This window comes from Montipora foliosa, chromosome 6 (assembly GCF_036669935.1).
Source record: "Montipora foliosa isolate CH-2021 chromosome 6, ASM3666993v2, whole genome shotgun sequence".
Lineage (NCBI taxonomy): Eukaryota > Metazoa > Cnidaria > Anthozoa > Scleractinia > Acroporidae > Montipora > Montipora foliosa.
Window position 1 is genome coordinate 38479918 of NC_090874.1, and position 21287 is coordinate 38501204.

At 37.4% G+C, this 21287-nt stretch overlaps 2 protein-coding genes across 2 annotated transcripts; one reads left to right on the forward strand and one right to left on the reverse strand.

Moving 5' to 3' along the window:
- The first annotated feature begins 1259 nt into the window (after positions 1 to 1259).
- LOC138005523 (uncharacterized) lies at positions 1260 to 3761 on the forward strand. The gene has a single exon (XM_068851741.1). The coding sequence runs from the start codon at positions 1260 to 1262 to the stop codon at positions 3759 to 3761; it is 2502 nt and encodes an 833-aa protein (XP_068707842.1).
- Positions 3762 to 5746: 1985 nt separating this feature from the next.
- On the reverse strand, positions 5747 to 7485 carry LOC138009070 (uncharacterized). The gene is made up of 5 exons (XM_068856373.1): positions 7009 to 7485; positions 6718 to 6910; positions 6352 to 6609; positions 6086 to 6257; positions 5747 to 5969 (listed from the first exon to the last, which is right to left on the reverse strand). Exons 1-5 carry the CDS (start codon positions 7483 to 7485, stop codon positions 5762 to 5764), a joined length of 1308 nt encoding a protein of 435 aa, XP_068712474.1. The 3' UTR covers positions 5747 to 5761.
- Positions 7486 to 21287: the final 13802 nt, after the last annotated feature.

Here is a 21287-nt window from a genome sequence, read left to right on the forward strand (position 1 = left end):
CGTGTTCATAACTGGACACTTCGAATTTTGACCATATTCAAACGCACATGCATAGGTACTTAAAGAAATAAATATATAGTTAATATATAAATGAAAAATAATATCTCACATAATAATATGAACAAGAGCGATCTTAAAAAGCTCAGTAAATCAGAACTAATCAGATTGCTATTAAAGCAAGATAAAAAACCAATTAGACCAATCCCATCATCTCGTAAGAGTGTGAATCAAATGGTTCAAGATTATGAAAAAAACATAATTCTTCCACCAATAGAGTTCAGAGATGGATACAAACCAGTGCCAGCACCAAGAACCAAAAGACCAGTGCCAGCACCAAGAACCAAAATAGAGCAAACAGACAAAGCTCTGAAAGGGTTCACAAAGTCTTATGAGATAAATGTCAAAAATAACAAAGACCCATTAGTGCAACTAAACAACACAAGGAAGGCTGCTGCTAAACATATTGAAAACATATTAATATCAATGAAAGGACTAAAATTTGTTGAAACACTGAGGGTAACATTTGAAAAAGAAACAGGCAATGAAGAAAGAGTGATTAAAACTGCTTATTTCAACAGTCAACCACAAACAACAACAAATAACACACAAATTGAACCAGCTTTATCTTTGTCAAAACAGCAAATATTGAACAAAATAGCTCAATGGATTTCAGAAGGATCTGGTTGGGTTATTTTGTCAATTGAGAATCATTATATCAACATCGTCAAGTACGAACCTATAAAAGGATCTTCTTACATAAAACTACCTACAGAACTCAGAAACAGTGCAAAGGTATTGATCAACATGAAAAATGAGGATAATGAATGCTTCAGGTGGTGTCATATCAGACATTTGAATCCACAAGACATATACCCACAGAGAATCAAAAAATTCGACAAACAATATATTGAAAATTTGGATTATTCAGGAATTGAATTTCCAGTCACTACCAAAGAGTACAGCAAAATAGAAAAGCAGAATGAAATAAACATCAATGTTTTCGGTTATGAAGATAAACAACCATATCCAATTCATGTTTCAAAAGAAAAGTATGCAGACCATATGAATTTATTATTAATTACAGAAAACAAAATCACTATGTATTAATCAAAGATTTCAACAAATTCATGTACAATCAAACAAAGCACAAAGAGAGGAAACATTTCTGCACGTATTGTCTTCAGTATTTCAGTTCTGAAAGAGTATTAACTGATCACAAAGAAAACTGTATACAAGTAAATGGCACACAAGCGATTAAAATGCCAACAAAAGACAACAGCATATTAAAATTCAATAATTTCCATAAACAACTACCAGTACCATTCGTCATTTATGCAGATTTTGAGGCTATTACTGTAAAAATACATGGTTGTCAACCCAATAATAACAAATCATTTACTGAAGCTTACCAGAAGCATACAGACTGTGGTTATGGATACAAGGTTGTTTGTTGTTATGATGATAAATACACAAAACCAGTAAAAATCTACAGAGGTGAAAAAGCCGTTTACAAATTTATGGAAGCTATGCAAGAGGAAGTCAAATATTGTAAGAATGTTATGAAAAAAGAATTCACTAAACCATTAACAATGACTGAAGATGATGAAGAAAAATTCCAAAAAGCTGATAAATGTCACATATGTGAGAAAGGATATAATAAAACCGATGTAAGAGGCAGAGATCACTGTCATATCACTGGTCAGTACAGAGGATCCTCTCATCAAGATTGTAATCTTAACTTTCGAATAACTGACAAAATTCCAGTAATATTTCATAATTTGAGAGGTTATGATTCACATTTCATAATGCAAGAGATCGGTGAAACAGTCAAGAAGCATACATATACAAACAAGAAAGGTGAAAAGTGCCAAATGAACATCAATGCAATTCCCAATAACATGGAGAAATATATGGCTTTCATGTTGGGTAATCATCTGACCTTCATTGATAGTTTTCAATTTATGAGCTCAAGTCTTGATAAACTAGTTAGCAACCTACCAAAAGAATCATTAAAATATACATCTCAAAAATTCAAAGGTGAAAAACTTGATTTAATGTCACAAAAAGGAGTATATCCATACGACTTCATGGACAGTTTTGATAAATTCAATGAAAAGCTACCACCAAAAGAAGAATTTTACAGTATATTAAATGATGAGGATATAACAGATGATCTGAAAAATATGGGTGAGTACCATGACTTATATCTTAAATCCGACATACTTCTGTTAGCAGATGTGTTTGAAAACTTTAGGAGAACATGCTTAGAATACTATAAACTAGATCCATGTCATTACTTCAGTAGTCCTGGTCTTAGTTGGGATAGTATGTTAAAAATGACCAACATTAAATTAGAGCTTATGACTGATATTGATATGTTTCAATTCATTGAAAAAGGCATGCGTGGAGGTATCAGTTACATAGCCAACCGATACGGAAAGTCGAATAATAAATACATGAAAACATATGATGAAAAGGCGCCCTCAAAATATATCATGTATCTAGATGCTAACAATCTGTATGGTTGGGCAATGAGCCAATATTTACCAACTGGCGGTTTCAAATGGATGACTAAAAACCATATTGATAAGATAGACTTAGCCAAGTACACAGAAGATACCAATAAAGGTTTAATACTAGAAGTCGACCTAGCATATCCAGAAGAACTACATGATTTGCATAATGACTACCCTCTGGGACCTGAAAAAATAAAAGTCAACAAAGATATGCTTTCTAATTATTGTCAAGAAATAGCCGATAAATTTAATGTATCAACTGGTTCAGTTCATAAACTGATACCTACATTAAGCAATAAAGAAAAGTACGTTCTTCATTACAGAAAACTACAATTGTACACTGATCTTGGTTTGAAAATAACTAAAGTCCATCGAGTACTAGAGTTCAATCAGTCTGCATGGTTGAAGCAATATATTGACTTTAATACTGAGAAAAGAACTAATGCTAAAAATGCTTTCGAGAAAGATTTCTTCAAACTAATGAACAACAGCGTCTTTGGTAAAACAATGGAAAACATTAGAAAAAGAGTAGATGTCAGATTAGTGACTGATGAAAACAAACTATTAAAAATGGCTGCTAAACCAACATATGTTAGCAGCAAGATCTTTAATGAAAATTTAGTAGCTGTTCATAAGATCAAAGAAACACTAACCTTAAACAGACCGGCATATGTGGGTATGTGTATCTTAGATCTAAGCAAGACGTTAATGTATGATTTTCATTATAATTATATCAAACAAAAATACGGTAGCAAAGCAAAATTATTATTCACAGACACAGATAGTCTTACATATGAAATCGAAACCGAAGACGTCTATAGAGATTTCTGGAATGATAAAGACAAATTCGATAACAGCGACTACCCTGAAAACAGTCCATGCTATGATAACACTAATAAGAAAGTAATCGGCAAATTCAAAGATGAATGCCAAAGCATTCCAGTAGCTGAATTCATCGGATTGAGATCGAAAATGTATTCATATATCAAGGATAATAGTCAAAATAATAAAACAGCAAAGGGAATCAAAAAGAATATCATCAAAAAGAACATCACTCATGAAAATTATAAAAACGTACTGTTTAATAATGAACAAATGCATCACACAATGAAAACGATTAGAAGCAACTTACATCAACTTGGAAGCTATGAGTTGAATAAAGTGTCATTATCTTGCTTCAATGACAAGCGGTACATTGACGATAATGGTGTGACAAGTTATGCATACGGTCACTATAAAATATAAAAAGTTGGCTGCTGACGTCACGGCACAGCAGTGCCGGTCTACATACAAGTACCGCAACCACAATCTGAATGATAAAGTTCACTCATAAAGTTTACTTACAAAGTTTACTCATAAAGTTAGCCAAAATGTCACGCTATGGTGATTGTTTCCGTTTCATTTACTTATGCATGCAACTTCACAAAATAATTTCACAAATTTGAAAAGTTTCACTGAAATATTTCACAATTGTGAAGTAAAAATGTGAAGCTTGTGGTTGGTTAAAAATCACGGGGGAACCCCCTTTCTTTATTTCCGAGAATGTCATGCTTTGTGATTTTTCTAAGAAAGTCACGCATTTTAAATAACATATAGATTTTCAAAAATATGAGATCATAAATACGAGATCAATAATTGGTAATACGAGATCAAAAATATGAAACCATTATATGGAAAGTAGTATAGGAGTTGGGTTTGGTAACAGATCAAAAAATGATCTGGTACCCCCAACTCCTATACTACTATGTGGTAGTGAAAAAGGTTTTGTTATTTATTTTGGCCAATTCCAAATGTTTAGGGCGAAAAATGAAATTTTCTTTCAAGGATTCACTTCCCGGTTAAAACAATAGCGGGTGTTTGTGACGTCAGCAGTGGAACACAAATATTGCGCAATAGAGAAAATTATGGCGGCTCGTGCTGATAGCACTAGTTCAGAGGAGTTTTTATCCGATGTAACCAGCGAAAATGAATGCAATCTCTGACAGTAATGTTGGTGAAACTTCAGTAGCTTCCATGGATGTTGGGTCTCGTCCTTATTGTTTTGAACCACGTAGAATCCGTCGTAATGTGGAGCGTGAAAGAATAAACACTCACGAGGAACAGACGGAGAGTGAAACGAATCGCTTGGGGAACACAGACTGGTAATTGTTTCTCTTTTCATTTCGTCTACATCCTTTAGTGTTTTATTTATATTTGGCATGAATGACATCAATTCGTTTCTGTTTATTTCGCCGTTCTCTATTTTCTAGGTGCCAATGTGGAATGTGCCAGCCGATGCCCACAGTTCATGAGAGCGTTTGTTTTGGAGAAATCGGGCAAATTTGGCAGAAGGTGGAAGACCAGAGACCTGACGTGCAAATGTCCTGCATAACAGAGCACCCAGGATGTCGAACTGCCTTGATGTCTGGGTCCTTGAAACTGTGTATTATGCATATAGACAACAGCATGGCCCAGACAATCATACAGCACATGAGTATGTGTACTATTTACTCCATGACATTACAAAGTCGATACAAATGTCATCTTGGTAAGTTGTTGAGTAACAGAAAAATGGATAATGTCTTCTATCTTATAATCTTGTGCAGGAAATTTCGCTAAATTGTCTACAGACAACTCGTGCGTTGGTGCTGGGGCTATCTTGGGAAGAATGTGAGGGTCGCGCTTCCATCCTGCGTGGTCAACAAGATTCGCGGCACATTCCCTGCAGACTTTGGATCTTCGTACACAGGGTTAAAGCCACCAAACCTGTGAAATACGAGGTAAACTTTTTATTCATGCTTTGTGATTTTACGCTTTCGTTAAGGCGGTTCAAACGTAGAAACAATCCTCACACTAAATTTTTCATTGAATAAGATATGTTAACGTGACCAGGTACAACAGGTCACTACGTATATAAAAAAAACAGGTTATCAAAAAAAGCACACATGTTCATTGTAGTTGCCTTTCAGTTTGCTTCATCACAAACAGTTTAGAATATTTTATTTCAATGTAATCATTATTCTTGAATAATGAGATATTCTTTAGTTGCTATTCTTGGTTTGCAAAGCGCGTGACAAACTGCTCCACTGCTGTTTCTTTACAGGGTTTTTCAAAGGCGGCAGAAAGTGGCCCAGGAATGCTTTCTCGAAGGTCCTGGATGGAGTTCTTCAATGACTGCTGGTCCTCTTCATAATCATGCACCAGCACATCAATTAGAACTTCCGTGTAGTCTTGAAATAAGCAAAAAAAGTAAAATTATGACTTTTTTATCCTGTCGTGACTTTGACGACATCAGAAAAGGTTAGGCATTTATGGCCGGAATTACCGTAAGTGGGGGAAGTTTTCTCCTTGCGTACTGAATACTCCCCCTTTTTATACTTTGGGAACCTGATGGAATAGCACGGTCTACCGTCCTTTGTCACAGCCTGTAACTGGCTAATGTTTTCATTGTAGTGAAGGGCAGCTAAGAGCAGTCTGGAATTAAAGCAACCACGAAAATGTGAGTTAGGAAAAAAAAAAACAAAAACAATCAGTTGGGGAAGAAGAGGTAATGTATAAGACCATCAAGAACAACTATTGCAGTACTTCACCGGGCATACATGGCCAAGAACGCAAAAGCAGTATGCTTGGGTGCAAAAATAATGTTCAGGCTGTGAAGAGCCTCAAGGGAAGACGTCTGATAACGAGGTGATATCATCTTGATGTCTTTCAATAGAGGCTTGCTTAAGAGGATGTCTGTAAGTTTTTCACACACCTTCGATGCTAAAGATAAGAGAAAAATATCAAGTAAAAATGAATAAGTTTTACTTAGGCACATACTTTTTTGTGTGGTGAGAGGATATAGTGAGTTTCTTACATGGCTGTAACCACTCCTTATCCCTCTCATCTTCATCCAAAGGCCCGTGAGTGCATTCTGGATAGAGTTCACCGTGCCCGTCATGAACATCTCGGATGTTGTTAGTCACTGACTTCCACATAGCCTCCCCCATTTCCCCATTTCCCTCTGGAGCAGCAACAGCTATCCAATATAAGTGGTTGACCATTGACTTCCTCCACAGGCCAGCGTCTTCACAGTCTTTTTGTTTGGCTAGTGCGTCGATTTTTTTCCCAATACCTTAAATTTGAAATGATATTTTCCACCGTTAAAGAAATATTGACAATCAAGTGCATACACCAGTGCTGCTTTTTCTTTTTTTTTTTAAAGGCATTTCATTTCACTTGCATTTAGCAATATGCCAGATATCATAATAATGAGTTGTTCCATTTGGTTTCACGTGGTTTCTTATGTAGGCAGCATTTTGGCAATTTCTGTCGGTTATGATGACCTCTAGTTGAAGATTTTTGCTGGCCAAAAAACGCACCATACGCAATAGTCCCTCGTGCTCACACCACAAACTGTTTCGTACCTCGTTAGACTAAATAAAGAAATAAATAAATAAACCCAGCAAAATCAGTGAAGAGTTTGTGTTGTAAAAGGGTGACTGATTTAAGTGAAATAATAGGGAACACTTACTTGAACAAGTTGAACATCCAATTCCTTGTTTACCCGCTGTTCATTGACTGTAAACGCCCCATACTTCGTGCAGTGACCCAGGCTATCTGAGCGGCCATCCCCAGAAAGCACCAGCCCTCCCTCAAGATTGGACAGGCTAGCAATAACTTTGTCCTGCTCCTGCTTCCACATTTTCACCACGATAGGTATTAGATAGTTTTTTTGGTGCTTGTGGAAGGTCTGATGACTAAAACACTGCACCTTCAGAATCTTTAACATTCGAAGTGTCTGGGATACCATGCTTCCAGAGTAAAGAATGGTCGCAGGCAGGAAGAGATTCCCAGCAGGTATTCTCAGTATGTTGGGCTGGCTTCTCCAAACTCTGGAATAGCTGCAGGTTGTGCACTTTTGGGTGACATGGATCTGAGTCCCTATGATTTTTGATATCTCCGCAGTGGCGAGCTCAGTACAAAGTGGGCAAGCCTCAAACAACTGCATCAAGTTAGAATGGAACACAATGTATTTATTTTGATTTTGTGGTTTCACGTCCTCGTGTTTGGTAATAAAAGTTCTGTGTGGAAAAAAAAAAGCATAAATAATACGAAGAACAATAATAGGAAGCAAAGAAAAGAACATCGGAGAAAATGAAAGCGGGGAATGAGTACTTTACTTGGATTGATTATTTTGAGATTCCTCAAAATGATCTTCCAAATCGGACGGAGGAATATAATCCACGTCTCTCTTATCGTCCATACGGCTTTCTCCTACATTCTTAATAGGGCTGCACATGGGGGTAGAGGTCGACGGTGGGACCAGCAAATCGTACTGGGTTTTGAAATCTGCTGTAGGGGCTTCCACTTTAGTTCCTGGGGAGATAAATATCATGGTTTTCTCAGAATCATCTGTAAAATCCCCGCATTAATCGCTAATTCTTACTGGACGTACCCACACTTTCTATAGCCTTTCGTTCAATGTCCAAGAATTCCCAATCAATTTGCATTGAATTGCCATATCCTTGAACCGTGGTCCTGTCGTTGAAGCAGGTGGAGGTTCCATCAAGTCATCAGACAAGAGGGCCGTCATTTCGTTTCTGACACATGCTTCCGGTGCTGGCTCAAGTTCTGGCGTTAAAGGTGCTGTTACAGAAGCGGATGAAGTCGCTTTATCATAATCCTTCACCAACTGAAATTATAGAAGAATGAAAGCGATTCTTTTAGAAAAATAAATTAAGTACAACCTCTTTTTAAAACCATTTTCTTAAAACTTTTCACTTACCCTATTAACTTCCAGTTTTTTAAGGGCTCTGCTCGTTCGTGGCTTTTTACCAGATGTGCCCGCTAAAGGTTGCCTCTCTTCGCTTACCATAGTTCGTTTACACTTTGCGGACTCCACTGGCTGCTGTACTGACGGTTGTGGCTGAATTGTCGGTACAGCAATTGGGAGCAAATCCCTCTTTTTTTTAAAAGCCCATTTCTTGCATGTAGGAGTTCTCAAAGCAGTTGGGTGTAAAGTGAGCGCTACAAATTATAGAGTGTTTTTTCGGTCCTTTAAAATCAGCTCGCTTAACTTGTACAGTCCACTGTCGCCTTAAATTCAAATCGTCTGGAAACTTATTTGTGGAATGCCTGGTTTTGTTTGAGTTGCTACAAAACTGAACAACACACCGCTTTACCATATTGGAATAAATGAATATATTTGCCTGAATTAGAGAGAACACGAGCGTATTTTGAAGGTCATGGAGAAATAATTTTCATGTCCGGTCGGCAAAGGCTCCACCAGTGACGTCACAGTGAAAATGTCGCAATCAAAATGGAAAGTTAAACTTTTGCAGGTGATTTTGCAGAGTTTAGGATCATATATCCAACCTCAGCAGTTGGATAAAGTGAAATCGGTGACAATTTGAACGATTATCTAGTTGGGACAGGTCACAGTTTTGCGTATGTTCTGAAAAGAATCAGTAGGACTGTTTGAATATTTCATTGTATTTGTAGAGTGGCCTAGGGCTAATAGTTAATTTGATTCAAAACTAATTCAGGTTACTTGCTTCTGTAATAATTTGTAACAACTAACTATTAAAAGGAAAAAATTAACTTAACGTTTCAATTTTTTCAGTAAATGTGATTTATATATCAAACTGAGTAAATTTAGACGTCTGGGACATTTCTTCCACAGATAGCCGAGGAACTCTTTGTGAAGGGCGAGTCCAGTGGAGAAATAGGAACTTCAGTGGCATCAATGAATCGTACAGGAAAGTTCACTGCTAAAAAGGGTCCATACGATGAATATAATGCTTTCAAGGAATTCTTTGACCGAGAAACAGAAGCACACATTATTGCTGCATGGTTGTCATTTGCAGGGATTCAGAAAATGTCAGGTGATCAATGTAGATGTTGATCAAAATGATCCCTGTCCTGTATGAATTTAACCCAATAGTATACATCAGCAACCACAAATTTCAACCTTCAAACACTTACTATATAGAGTAAATTGATCAGCATTGATAAACCAGAACACTATCTTCTATTGAAAAGTACCCCACCCAACAAAAAAATAAAAATAATAAAAATAATGATCATTATGATAATAATAATAATAATAATAATAATAATAATAATAATAATAATAATAATAATAATAATAATAATTCAGCTACCATTCAAAATTCTGCTATTAATTGGGATATAGTAAGCTGCACATTTACAATAACCAGTCCATCTCCTTTAATGTATTCAACAACATTTCGTCTCATTCAGTGCAATATTTAATTTCTCCTAGACTGTCCACTTGAACGAAAGGTTCCAGATTCACTGAAGTTGTGGTCCAAGAATGATAAGAGGAAATGGTTACATGATGAAATTTCCGTGTTTCTTGATCGTTTCTTATTTGACAACAATGGAAATACCATCACAGAGGTACATGTAGGGATAGCCAGACTGGAGCAAGGGAGGACAAATGGATTCAAGTGTCGCTTTGCAGGATGCAATGACATCTTCATGCTTCATCCTCAGAGAGTAAAGTGAGTAAAGAAAAACCTTGCATTATAATACACTTCATTGTCTTCATGTATGTGTATACAGGTTAACCAGGACAGCAAAGTTAATATTTGTGGTTAGAATCTTTTTTCACTTTAACATTTTTCAAACCATGGCCAGTTTCATTTTTACTCTCCTTTATTCCAAATCAAGTACCACAATCTGAGGCCAAGGGAACCAAAAATTACACTGGTTTGAAAAATTATAAATAAAGGCTGGCAAAATTTTGAATCCCAACACAAACTCCTATATGCCTTCAAGTGATATCTAGGGGTAATCAGTTTTGTTGGGCATCAATTTTGTGGTGATTAGGCATTTTGAGTGTGTACAGTGCATGTATACACTAAGGCAAAACTAGGCAGTGCTTTTAGGGTATGCCCTGCCTTTCAGATGAAATATCTAGCTGTTTCTAGCTTAGCTAATCTCTATTTTTGCAGGCATGAAATTTCTCAGCATGCATACATTTCATCAGACTTGACAAACAATGATGAGCGCGATGAAGAGGGCTACTACAAATGCAGGGGTCCAGACTGCTTTCTTCTTTACAAGGCCAAAGCAAGTAGAAACAGGCAAGCTGGAGAAAAAACTTTTTAAATTAAATAAAAAAATTTCAGTGAATTAGTCAACCAAACAAGTCCTTTTTACTCATGTATCTGCTACATACAACTACATATGTTATTAAAAATCTTTTATAGGCATGAGCGGGAAAAACACCAAGACATCCCTGATGACAGCGGTAGTAACGAAGAGCCCTCAGAAGAAAAAAATGAAGATCATAAGTACAATTATCATGTCACAAGACTCTTTTATGGTCTTTTTATGGAAGACATAAATGATGCCATTCGAGAAGGGGATTCAGAAAGACTGCTGGATTGCATCAAGTTATCTCTTCTTGTATTCAGAAAATTCAGAAAGGACAAATATGCATACACCACATTACTGTTTCTTTGTAAGCTGTTTGCCATTTTGCCTGAAAAAGAAGCATTTTATCTTTTAAGGAATCGATTTTTCAATGGGAAGGGAGGAAAGGGTAAAAACATTCCCCTTGATCTATTGAATGAATTTTTTAACCATTTGCTTAAGACATGTCTTAGATTACTTGGTGGGAATATTAATGAGGTGAATGCCCAAAGGGTTGCAAGATCTTTGTGTCTCATGCAAAAAACTCTGGCATCAGTTGACTGTGACATCAGTATGGCTGAGAAGAGTGGCAAGCATAATGTAGTTGCTGCTGAGGAAAGCGTGTCTCAAATAGTCAGGGATCACACGCATGACAATGTCTTTGACTTCCAGTCTGGAAGAGTGGGTTATGAAAGTTTTCCCAAGTTTAGCAAAGATATTCTTGAAGGGCTTGACTACAGAGATTTTTTTTCCTGGTCAAGGGGGTTGCTGAAAACATGGGACGCCATGTATTTATAAATTAGGTGTATGAAAGTCTGCATGAATACTTTCCTCAACTGAAAGAGCAGTGATTCCTTAATTAGTTATCAAGAAGCAGAACTAATAACCAGGCATTCAGAAGTTGGGAGTGTCTAGCAATATTCTCCTGAGGAAAACCACCAAATTGATTAAATTCAAAACAGGAGTGTTTTAATTTACAAAGCACAATGGTAACAAACTGTATTTTGGTAATGAAGGGGTAGTTTCTAAAGAAACTGTGATGCTGCGTCGGTGGGGAAGTAGTATACAAAAATTTGGTTTTATCAACAGAGTTGATAATGTAAATTGGCCACCGTACAGAGATTCTAAAAGCTGACGTTTCGAGCGTTAGCCCTTTTGGATTCGCTCTGACGAAGGGCTAACGCTCGAGACGTCAGCTTTTAGAATCTCTGTACGGTGGCCAATTTACATTATCAACTCTGTTGATAAAACCAAATTTTTGTATTTTGGTAAGATTCTCTTTGCTCAGTAGTACAAATAATTTTTAGAGATATTGTTCCATGAATGGTAATATACTTGAAGAAATATGTTCTGTGATAATAAAAACTGAAATACTGTTAAATGAGTGAGAAAGAATTTGTCATTGTAAAGCGTAGAGAGGTCAGAGTGGAATAGTTATGTTTCATTTAAAATACATGTTAAGGGGAGGGAGGAAGGAGGGTCTCATTTGATTTCAAAACACAAAGGATGACAATTTGAAGTAATGTTATTGGTGCCTTATAACAAAATGTGTACCTTCAGACATTAGGGCACTATTTGAATACAATGTACTGTAACACAGTGTACATGTGTGAAAAATCAGTCCATGCCAAAATGAAGCTGGGCTTAACATGAGTTAATGTCAAGCAAATTATAGCTTAAATGCTAATGAAATTCTCACCATCCACAGAATACAGGCAAATAACTTACAACTCATATGACAAAGATGCAGTTGTTCTACAAATCTAACAATTAAACAATTGAAAAATAGTGATCAAGTTCATCAGCACTTACGGGAAGTTCATCTTCACCACTGGAACCACTTGAACTGTCAAAGTAATTTTCAAATAATGTATTATTAGTAATGAGGGGGTGGTCCAAAACTGCTGATGATCCCATGTCACCTTCCAGCTGATCGGTAAGAGAGATTCTAAAAAGTTCATCTTGTGAAATGTCAATGTCCTCAAACTGTTCTTGGATAATTTCCATAATGTCTCTGGCTAAAGGTAGCGATACAATGTGATGGTTTTCAATAAGATATTCTGCAGTAAAAATGTGTTGAACATCATGAACAATCTCTTTGATCACATTATCTGAAAAACCATGAGTCATCAGTTTGTTCCCCAGAATAGAAAATGTAACATTTCCATCCAAGTTGTCCTGTAGTTCTTTTAACGCAGACTCGAAGTCAGCAATATCAGTACCATTGATAATTCGTTCTCCCTGAGTCATTGTTTCTTGAGAATCGACACTTTCAAAAACAGGAAGGCTGACTGCACAATTTTCACCAGAACATTGACATGCCTGGTGGCAATTGCTACAGCAGTTGTGGCCTTCGTTTAGAGGTTTCACTGTGCTGTCAAAAGTCTTAAGAAATGCTACACGGTAGCAAGATGTTACTTTCAGACTTTCCTTGAAATTTTTGTCACAGAGACGCAGTTGCTGGCCATGATAATATAAAACATTAAAGGCAGCCTTTCCATCTCTTCCTGCTCTTCCAGCCTCTTGCAGATGAGTTCTTAAATCAGGTGCAGGTCCGTAATGAATTATGTACCTCACATCCTTAAAGTTCACACCAAGACTCAATGCAGAAGTCGCCAACACAATCCTGATGGGGCCATCATTCAGCTTCAATGACTTGTTAACCTGGGCTGTTGCTATGATACACTGCAATGAGACACTTCAATGGAGATTTTTCTTGATCCACATAGGCTGCACTACCCAATTTTGCCAAAGGTAGCTCAAAACAGTAGAGATGTCAGTTATGCTTCTGCAAAAAATAATTGTTTTTGAGGTACTCTGCTGTTGAGTAGCTATCTTGGCCACCAACCAATTAAAACACTGCAGTCCTTTCTTGATTTTCTGTACAGAAAATCTGATGTTCTCATTGTTAATGGATACGTCTACTATCTCAGGTGCTTGCATTCCAAGCAGTTTTATCAAGTTGACACGGCTTTTCCATTCCACAGTCGCAGTTAGGGCAAGGACTGGTGTACCAGGCTTCAGAAATGACCTGAGGGTGCTCAGCTCCCCATACGCTGCTCTAAAAGCTTTTTTTCTGTGAGACGACTTTCCCCTTGAAAACAAGAGAAGAAGGCTTGGTTACTGAAAAAAACCGATAGATTAATGGTAGAGCTTACATGACAGTGCAGGGAATCAGATAGTGAGAATACTCCTTGTAATATCTGTCGAGCATTCAGAAAATAGTACAAAAATGGGTAAAAATTCATTGTCAAAATTAACCCTCGATATGCTATTATTAACGTTTACAATTGCCTCATATCGCTCCCTTTTCACCAAAAAAAAGCGGGTTTTGGTACATGCAACTAACGTAATGACTCAATTATCCACATTAAAGCTTAGCAGGTATTGCCATCTCGATGTTATGATTTACCAATACCGATCTTGGCAAGTGCAAGTCTCAGACATTGCCAATCAAAACTGAACATAACTGCAGGAAAACTCACCAAGTTTGAGATACGTGGGCTTCATCAACAACGAGAAGTTCGACAGTTCCCATCAACTTAGATTTCTTGAATTTGTCCAACCACTCTTTTTTTAACAACATCTCGGCACTTCCGAATATCAGGCTGTATTCTCCGCGCAAAATCTTCAAGTCTTCTTGTTCACTGATTCCCACTTCTCATGCTGGTATTCCAAGATCATTTAGTTCTTCCATTTGCTCGTTAGAGATCGCTTTTAAAGCACTAACAACAAGCACGTGGGCTCCCTTGCAATTCATCGTTTCAAAGACGGAGGGAAAAAGTTGATAAATCAAGCTTTTTCCAAAGCCAGTGAGAAGTAATCCAAGTACATCCTTTCTTTTTAACAATAGTTCGATGCACTTCTTTTGTTTCTCCTTAACATCCGGCACATTCGGAAATAAACGGAGGGATTCCCGAATAGCTTCATCCACAGAGACCGCCATGTTGAATTTGAGAAATGTTCGAGGATCACGTGATGTCAAATAACCAATTGGGTAGCCGCGTTCATATATGAACGCCAGAACAGCTTGAACAATGGTATGCGGACAGGCGGGATTTTTTAGCGCTCCTCCCCTCGCGCGCCACTCGCGCTTCGCGTTCGCCTCGCTTTCGCCTCTGTTTACGCAAAAAATCACACCTGTTCTGCAGGCTAGGGTTATCCCCACATCAGTTGTGGATTTCTGGCATTTTGCAACATCATTCATCCAATTACTCAGGTGTTAGAGGGGTCATCAATGACAGTATGCCTGCTGATCTGGTCATGAATGGAGATGACCCAAATGCACCCTTACCACAAGGCGATGATAATGATTTATCCGGAGTAGAGGTTGCTCCAATCTCATTACATGTTCCAGATCATGTACTTGTGGTGTTGGAAGAAGATGGAAACCAAGGAATGAATGTTTATATTTAAGTCAGGCAATTTTTAATTCTTTATTTTGGTTCTACAGTGTAAAGAGTTCAAATCATAACACATTGAAACAGACATTGGATTGTGACGATTATGCACATAGAATTATTTGTCCTTACTGAGATGCAATGTCGAGTGTAATAACTTACTGGTACATGTAAATGGATATCTGGTTGATGCTGGCTCCTGAAAGTTACATGTTTGTGTAACAGACTTCAGTAGAGCAATTGGCAGCATACTTGTCTGTTCTGTGTTGAGTCAAAGGGCATACGGGTAAAGCTGACTCCTGAATTTCACTTGAGATTGAATTCAGTTGAGAATTGCAGCTGTCTTGATGCTCAACATTGACTCATGTCATGGAAACTATTGTTGTCTTAAAATGTACTGTTAAAGTTGTCTCCTGTAAAGTACATACCAGTTTCTTTTAATAAAGAACAGTAGCTTACATACTGTATTTGTTGGTTCTCAGTCTATAACTGATCCTGGCTACAACGAGTCGAGTTGGTCACTCGATGAAACCCCCTAGTAGTCTCAGTGTTGTTGTTCGGATTGCTCCCACCTCATGTGAAATCAGTTTTGAAAGACTCTACCTTGCAAGTTGACAAGTCATGTTTTGAAATCAATGTTAAATGTTAATTTATGGAGTAGTGTAAATTGCCAACGTAAGACTACTAGGTAATACCCTCTGTTGCAAGAAGGGGGGACCAGGGAACCACTTAATACATTGTGTGCAATACTGATTAAGTATACCAGGGTCAGTCTGCAATTTATTTTGTTGTTGTTCATATTATCAACAATAATATTGAGATGGAAAACTGATCAAAACTTGTCATACTTCAATGTAACACATTCAGCGGTGTACTCTCTGATGGAAATTATGCCATATAAATAGCTAACTTGTGTACAATATTTACAGGCATTAACTTTGTTTCTTGTTTGTAGAAATAATACAACTGTTTTAATATTGTACAATTCACAACTATGTGAGAGGTTATTAATTTTGTCAGTTGCTTTCCACCTTAAATACAAACACCTGACACACTGTATTGATATATAGTAGGTATTTTCAGTTTCCAGAAGCTGATGGGTTCAAAATCCATACTGGAGACCAGCTCAGGCTCTAAAGGTGGCAACTTGTTTCTAGCCCTACTCACTTCTTGTCCTTTGATGGATCATGACTAGCGATATTTGAAAGTTGTAACTCTTTATAGTGGCATGAAACATAATGCCCACTCATGGGTGGACAAGCTATGTATTTTTTTATTTTATTTTTTTTCATTTTATAAGTGATCATAGCAACATTTTGAAACACCCAAAAATAAACGGCAGTCACCAAGCTCGTTTTTGAATTCTTTTTGCTTAAGGCTAAAATTAGCAGCGTATTTTAAAGGTTGATATGTTGCTACAGTATGGTAACCTAGTATGTCATAAATTATGTCACCAGTGACTGGGCATTTCTTTGAAAGCGTTACAAAAGGTAATTGCTACGAAAACCACCGATCTGTGCATTGGATTGGAATTTACGTCTCTGCCCCTGAAAAATCGTCGCGCTGCATTGTGTCGTCAGCGGTGTAGCCAAACAAAATATGGGCCCACAATACATGTGTTGGAAGAAACCGCTGAAAATGGCGAATGGTATCAAAGAAATGGAGTTGTGCTCGTAATGTAGTGAGATTGCGCTATCTTCAGATTGAAAGAAAACTCAACGCGAGAAACAAAATAATTTTGTCATTTCTTCATTTATTTTAGTAAAAAGAGCAGCAAAGTGGCAACTGCTAACCCTTTTGTTGTGAAAACAAGTCGCAAGTTTGCGACTTCTCCAGACATTTTAGTCGCAAAGGGAAAAAATTCAATCGCAAATCCAATTGCAAGACATTTTGGGAAAGGGAGGAGTCTTCGGGGAAAGGTTTGCTGCGTTTCCCAAAGAGAGAGAATTTTTGGAAACATGTTGTTCCATTGTTGCAGTCGTTATAGTGCACCATAATCCAGTGGGAAAGGGATTTCATGAAAATGTTTAATGAAAGTCTGCGGGGCAGAAACTCGGTTATCGAAAGTTTTTATCCTCATCAGGCATAAGAGGCGGTAAATTTGTACCCATTTGCAATTTTAAAGCTCAATAGCGTGCTTCATTTGGAAACCAGAGCATTTTGAATTTCTGAGTTATAGCGGTGCGTGACACGAGGCGACGATCGAGTTTATTGAGAAATATATATTTATCTCATGGTTTTGAGCCTTTTTAGAATTTAAAGCATTAGGAAAAGTGCTTAGGTAAATAGCTGTCTGTTCAGTACAGATGATCACTCGCCTAGATAGCCAAAGTAAGTAACAGATGTTGACACTATTTTCTGGCCGCCATATTGGTGCACCACAGATGTGCACCAACATGGCGTTTTCATACTGGGCTCTGTAAATTTCTGCGAAACATTTCGACGAATATCTGAAGTTTGGGGAAACGCACAGGCCTAAAACTTGGAGAAGTGTCTTCTTCATTTATCTTCTACAACATCACGAATTCTTGACTTTTTCCACTGAATGGGTTTCGATTTATTTTTTTTATTGCGTGACAGTGAAAACGATCTATTGTTGTTGAAAACTCCATTTCTTCTATATTTCTACATTTCTTCTTAATGTTGCCTTTATTCAAATGGTTTCCCGGTCCCCCCCTCATTTGCAAGAGGGTATTATCCTGTTACAAGTCTTAAGCAAGATGTCTTTGGGACATGTTAGTCACCTTGGATATCTCGTCCCATACAACTCTTCTTAGCAGTTCCTTTCAGAACAGAAGAGTATTTTAAGACTTTCAGGGGGTATCATCAAGTAACCAACTCAACTCATTGTTGCTGGGATGACTGTGCTGTAGTATTGCCATTTTAAAACTCTATTATTTGAGGGTTATATAATGTATACTGCATTCCTCAACTGCAAGCACTTTCATAACTGTGCATTCAGGAGTCAGCATTTCCCTCGAAATTTTCCTTTGAGAATGAAGTTGACTGTATCATACTTTGAAATACACTCTTCAATCTCTGAATGCTGCATTCCTCAACTGTGTGCACTATTGAGTGCATTTCAGGAGTCAGCAATTCCCATGACTTGTGTCAATGATCAGTATGTTCTGACTATTCTAACATAGAAAATCATCCACATCCACTTTAATTTTTTTTAAAGTTTCGTGGGATATGTTTTCATCATTTTCATTTAAGGATACTCTCACTACAACATTTGAATCCAGACCTAAGTCCTGTATACGCATGCTTCATGCTACGCATGAAGCCGTCTGGTAACATTGCGGTCAAGTGGACAGTGTAGAGCAATAGATGCTGAGACATATTGTCCAGGAGGCAAATTTCTCACTTTTTGGTATAGATCCTAGATTTAAATGAAAAACAAAATTACATTATTATGAAAGGATTACAATATTATGTTGCACTCTTGGTTCGAATTGGTTGTTGTGACTTCATACAAGCTGATACTCACAGTGTTACAAGCCCATTCACAGTAAATGTATCTCAAAACGCTGGTAAACATGCCTGCAGATTTTCCAGCAAGTAAATCATTGTGAATATTGAGCCATTGATTATCAGGGTCCACTTTTGAGGATGGGACGATCATAAAGTAATGAGGACAGGGGACACGGCATTGCAGTTCAGGGAACGTACTGTACATGTAATCAAGTCATTTGGAGAAAAATGAGCATGCATGCATCACAACCCACAGTATGTGAACCCACCTTCAAAGTGTTTTGCAATGGAACATCTAGTATATGCCTTTTGCCATCAGGAAGAACAACGGCAATTTACAGCTCTCCTTCTGATCTAAGCCTCTTCGCTGGTGGTTCATTTGCATTTTCATGTCGTTGCCCTTCATTGCTCTCTTGCTGTGGCTGTTCATCACTACACTCCTGTTGTGGTGGTTCTGTGGTTATTAGCTCTGAACGGATCTAGCAAAGAAATTCAACAAAAATATATGACTGATGTCCTTTTAAAAATCAGACACATTATTTTAAGTACTTAGAGTGACTGCGATCGGTTCCATGTCATTAATACAATAATTTATGGGAGACATGCCCTTTCTTTTACATAATTGGTGTACATACATCAATTGTTGTTCCATTGTCATGAATGAAGCAAAACATTTATTTGCTTGATAGCAATTGCAATACTGACTCGTCATGCTTTTTACATAATGCATCATGTAATTCAGTGTTCCTCTTCAAGCAGTTCACATTGGCAGCCTTTAGTATTCTTTTTTCTTAGCTCCTGTTGCACAAAGGAAAGATTAAAATACAGACTGAATTAGCATTTTTAGTCAATTTCAATTGAAAAGACCGTAAAATCAAAAGATTTGCTTGTATAAACCTGTGATTAGTAAAAATGTGACCGTCCACGGGAAAACCAACAAAAAGGTGATGACACGGGCACGCTATTTTAGCACGCTAGACAAAAGAAATTTTCTTTAACATGGGAGTGCTGTGTCGTAATGCACGCCTCATTAAAATTTTCTTTTGTCTGATACTACAAGTTGTAAACAATAGAGCGTGTTATACCAAACAAAAGAGCGTGTCAGCAAAAGTAAAATCGAGCACCGCGTAAAAAGACACGGAGTGAGTGAAATTGCACGACAGCTGCGCCAAAACACTCGCTAAAAAAACAAGTATATAAACACGCTACTCCCAAAGCCGAGTGAGGGCCGACTTACCTACGGAAATAGCTGAAAAATCTCGCAGAATACAGTATTGTGCAAAAGTAATGCAAACGTATTTCGCCGAAATTCGCGGCTTTTCCTGGCTTTTCGACGAATTTTTGATGGAAGCGAATTTTCAACGAAAAGTCATGATAATTCTCAAGACCTATTGTTTCCAAGTACACCGAATTTTCGAACGAAAATTCCCTTGGAACGAAAATTGACTTCGAATTTTCGTGCGAAAAATTGCTCTGTTCGATAGATGACCTAAAAAAAAATTGAGCGAAATTTCGCTCTTTATTTGCTGTTCTCGAACATTCCCACGTATTTTCTGGACAAAAATTTGCCAAGTTCGAATTTGCCGCGATGATTCTTTTCTGCCGTCATTTCACAATGTGTAAGCTCTACAACAAACTCTTGTTCGTGAAGCAATCACAGTTTTTGTTGTGTGAGGCAATCTTTTTTTTTTTCGTTGGAAATAGCCGATTAAACTGTCGGATCATTGAATCTATTTTCGATACGACTTTATTTACGCTAACCTTAACGCGTTTATTTACGCGTACATACGCTTGTTCAGCGATGTTGTTGATGGCGGCCGCCGATTCATGTCACAAAAATTCGCTGCTTCAAATTTTGTTATCTCGAATTTTCGTTTGGTTACCTCGAAAATTCGCTATTTCGAATTTCGCTATCTCGAATTTTCGAGAAAGGTCGTGAATTTTTCGCTTCAAACCCTACGTAAAATCGTTCGAAAATTCGAAGACTTTTCGTGGAAAATTCGCTAGAACAAGGGACGAATTTCGACGAATTTCGTTTGCATTACTTTTGCAATTTTACGGTGCCTGTTTTGGCACACATCTGACACGCAACACGCCACGCTAAACAAAAGGTTTGGAGTGTCTCTGTGCACAACAAAAGCCACCGTGACATGTATTGTGCTACTCATTAAATATGCGCATATGGCGTGTTGTATGTCACGCTCAGCGTGCCGTGTCATGCACGCGTGCCCGTGTCATCACCTTTTTGTTGGTTTTCCCGTGGATGGTCACAAATAGTAATATTGTTAACAGATAAAAATGTTTAGATATTAAGATATGTACAAGAAAATAATATATACAGGATCACATCACAAAACAAGATAATTATTAACAGACAGACAGACAGACTATAGTTGACTTGGCTCTCATACCAAAATCTAAAATCAATGTTTCGAACCTTCTCTTTGTCAGCTTTGAGAGATTCTGCAAATGCCAGATCTTGTTCCTTCTTCAAATCCCTTTCTGCTTTTAAGGCCAGCCTGAGATAACAGAGTATGAAATGTTTCATGAATTTTTACAGTATTTGTTTCTTTCCTAGCTTCTGTGATATGGATGGGGAAGGCAAAGGGAATTAATTTACGTTAAGATTAATTTTGTACATATGAACAAAACCTTATAAATTATGTTTTAATTAGATTGGCCATTACAACAGGTGTGTTATATGTTATAATCCGCATACCATTTCCTCTTCTGTTCTTGAAATTCTTTCAAATTCGGAAACACTTGGTAACTC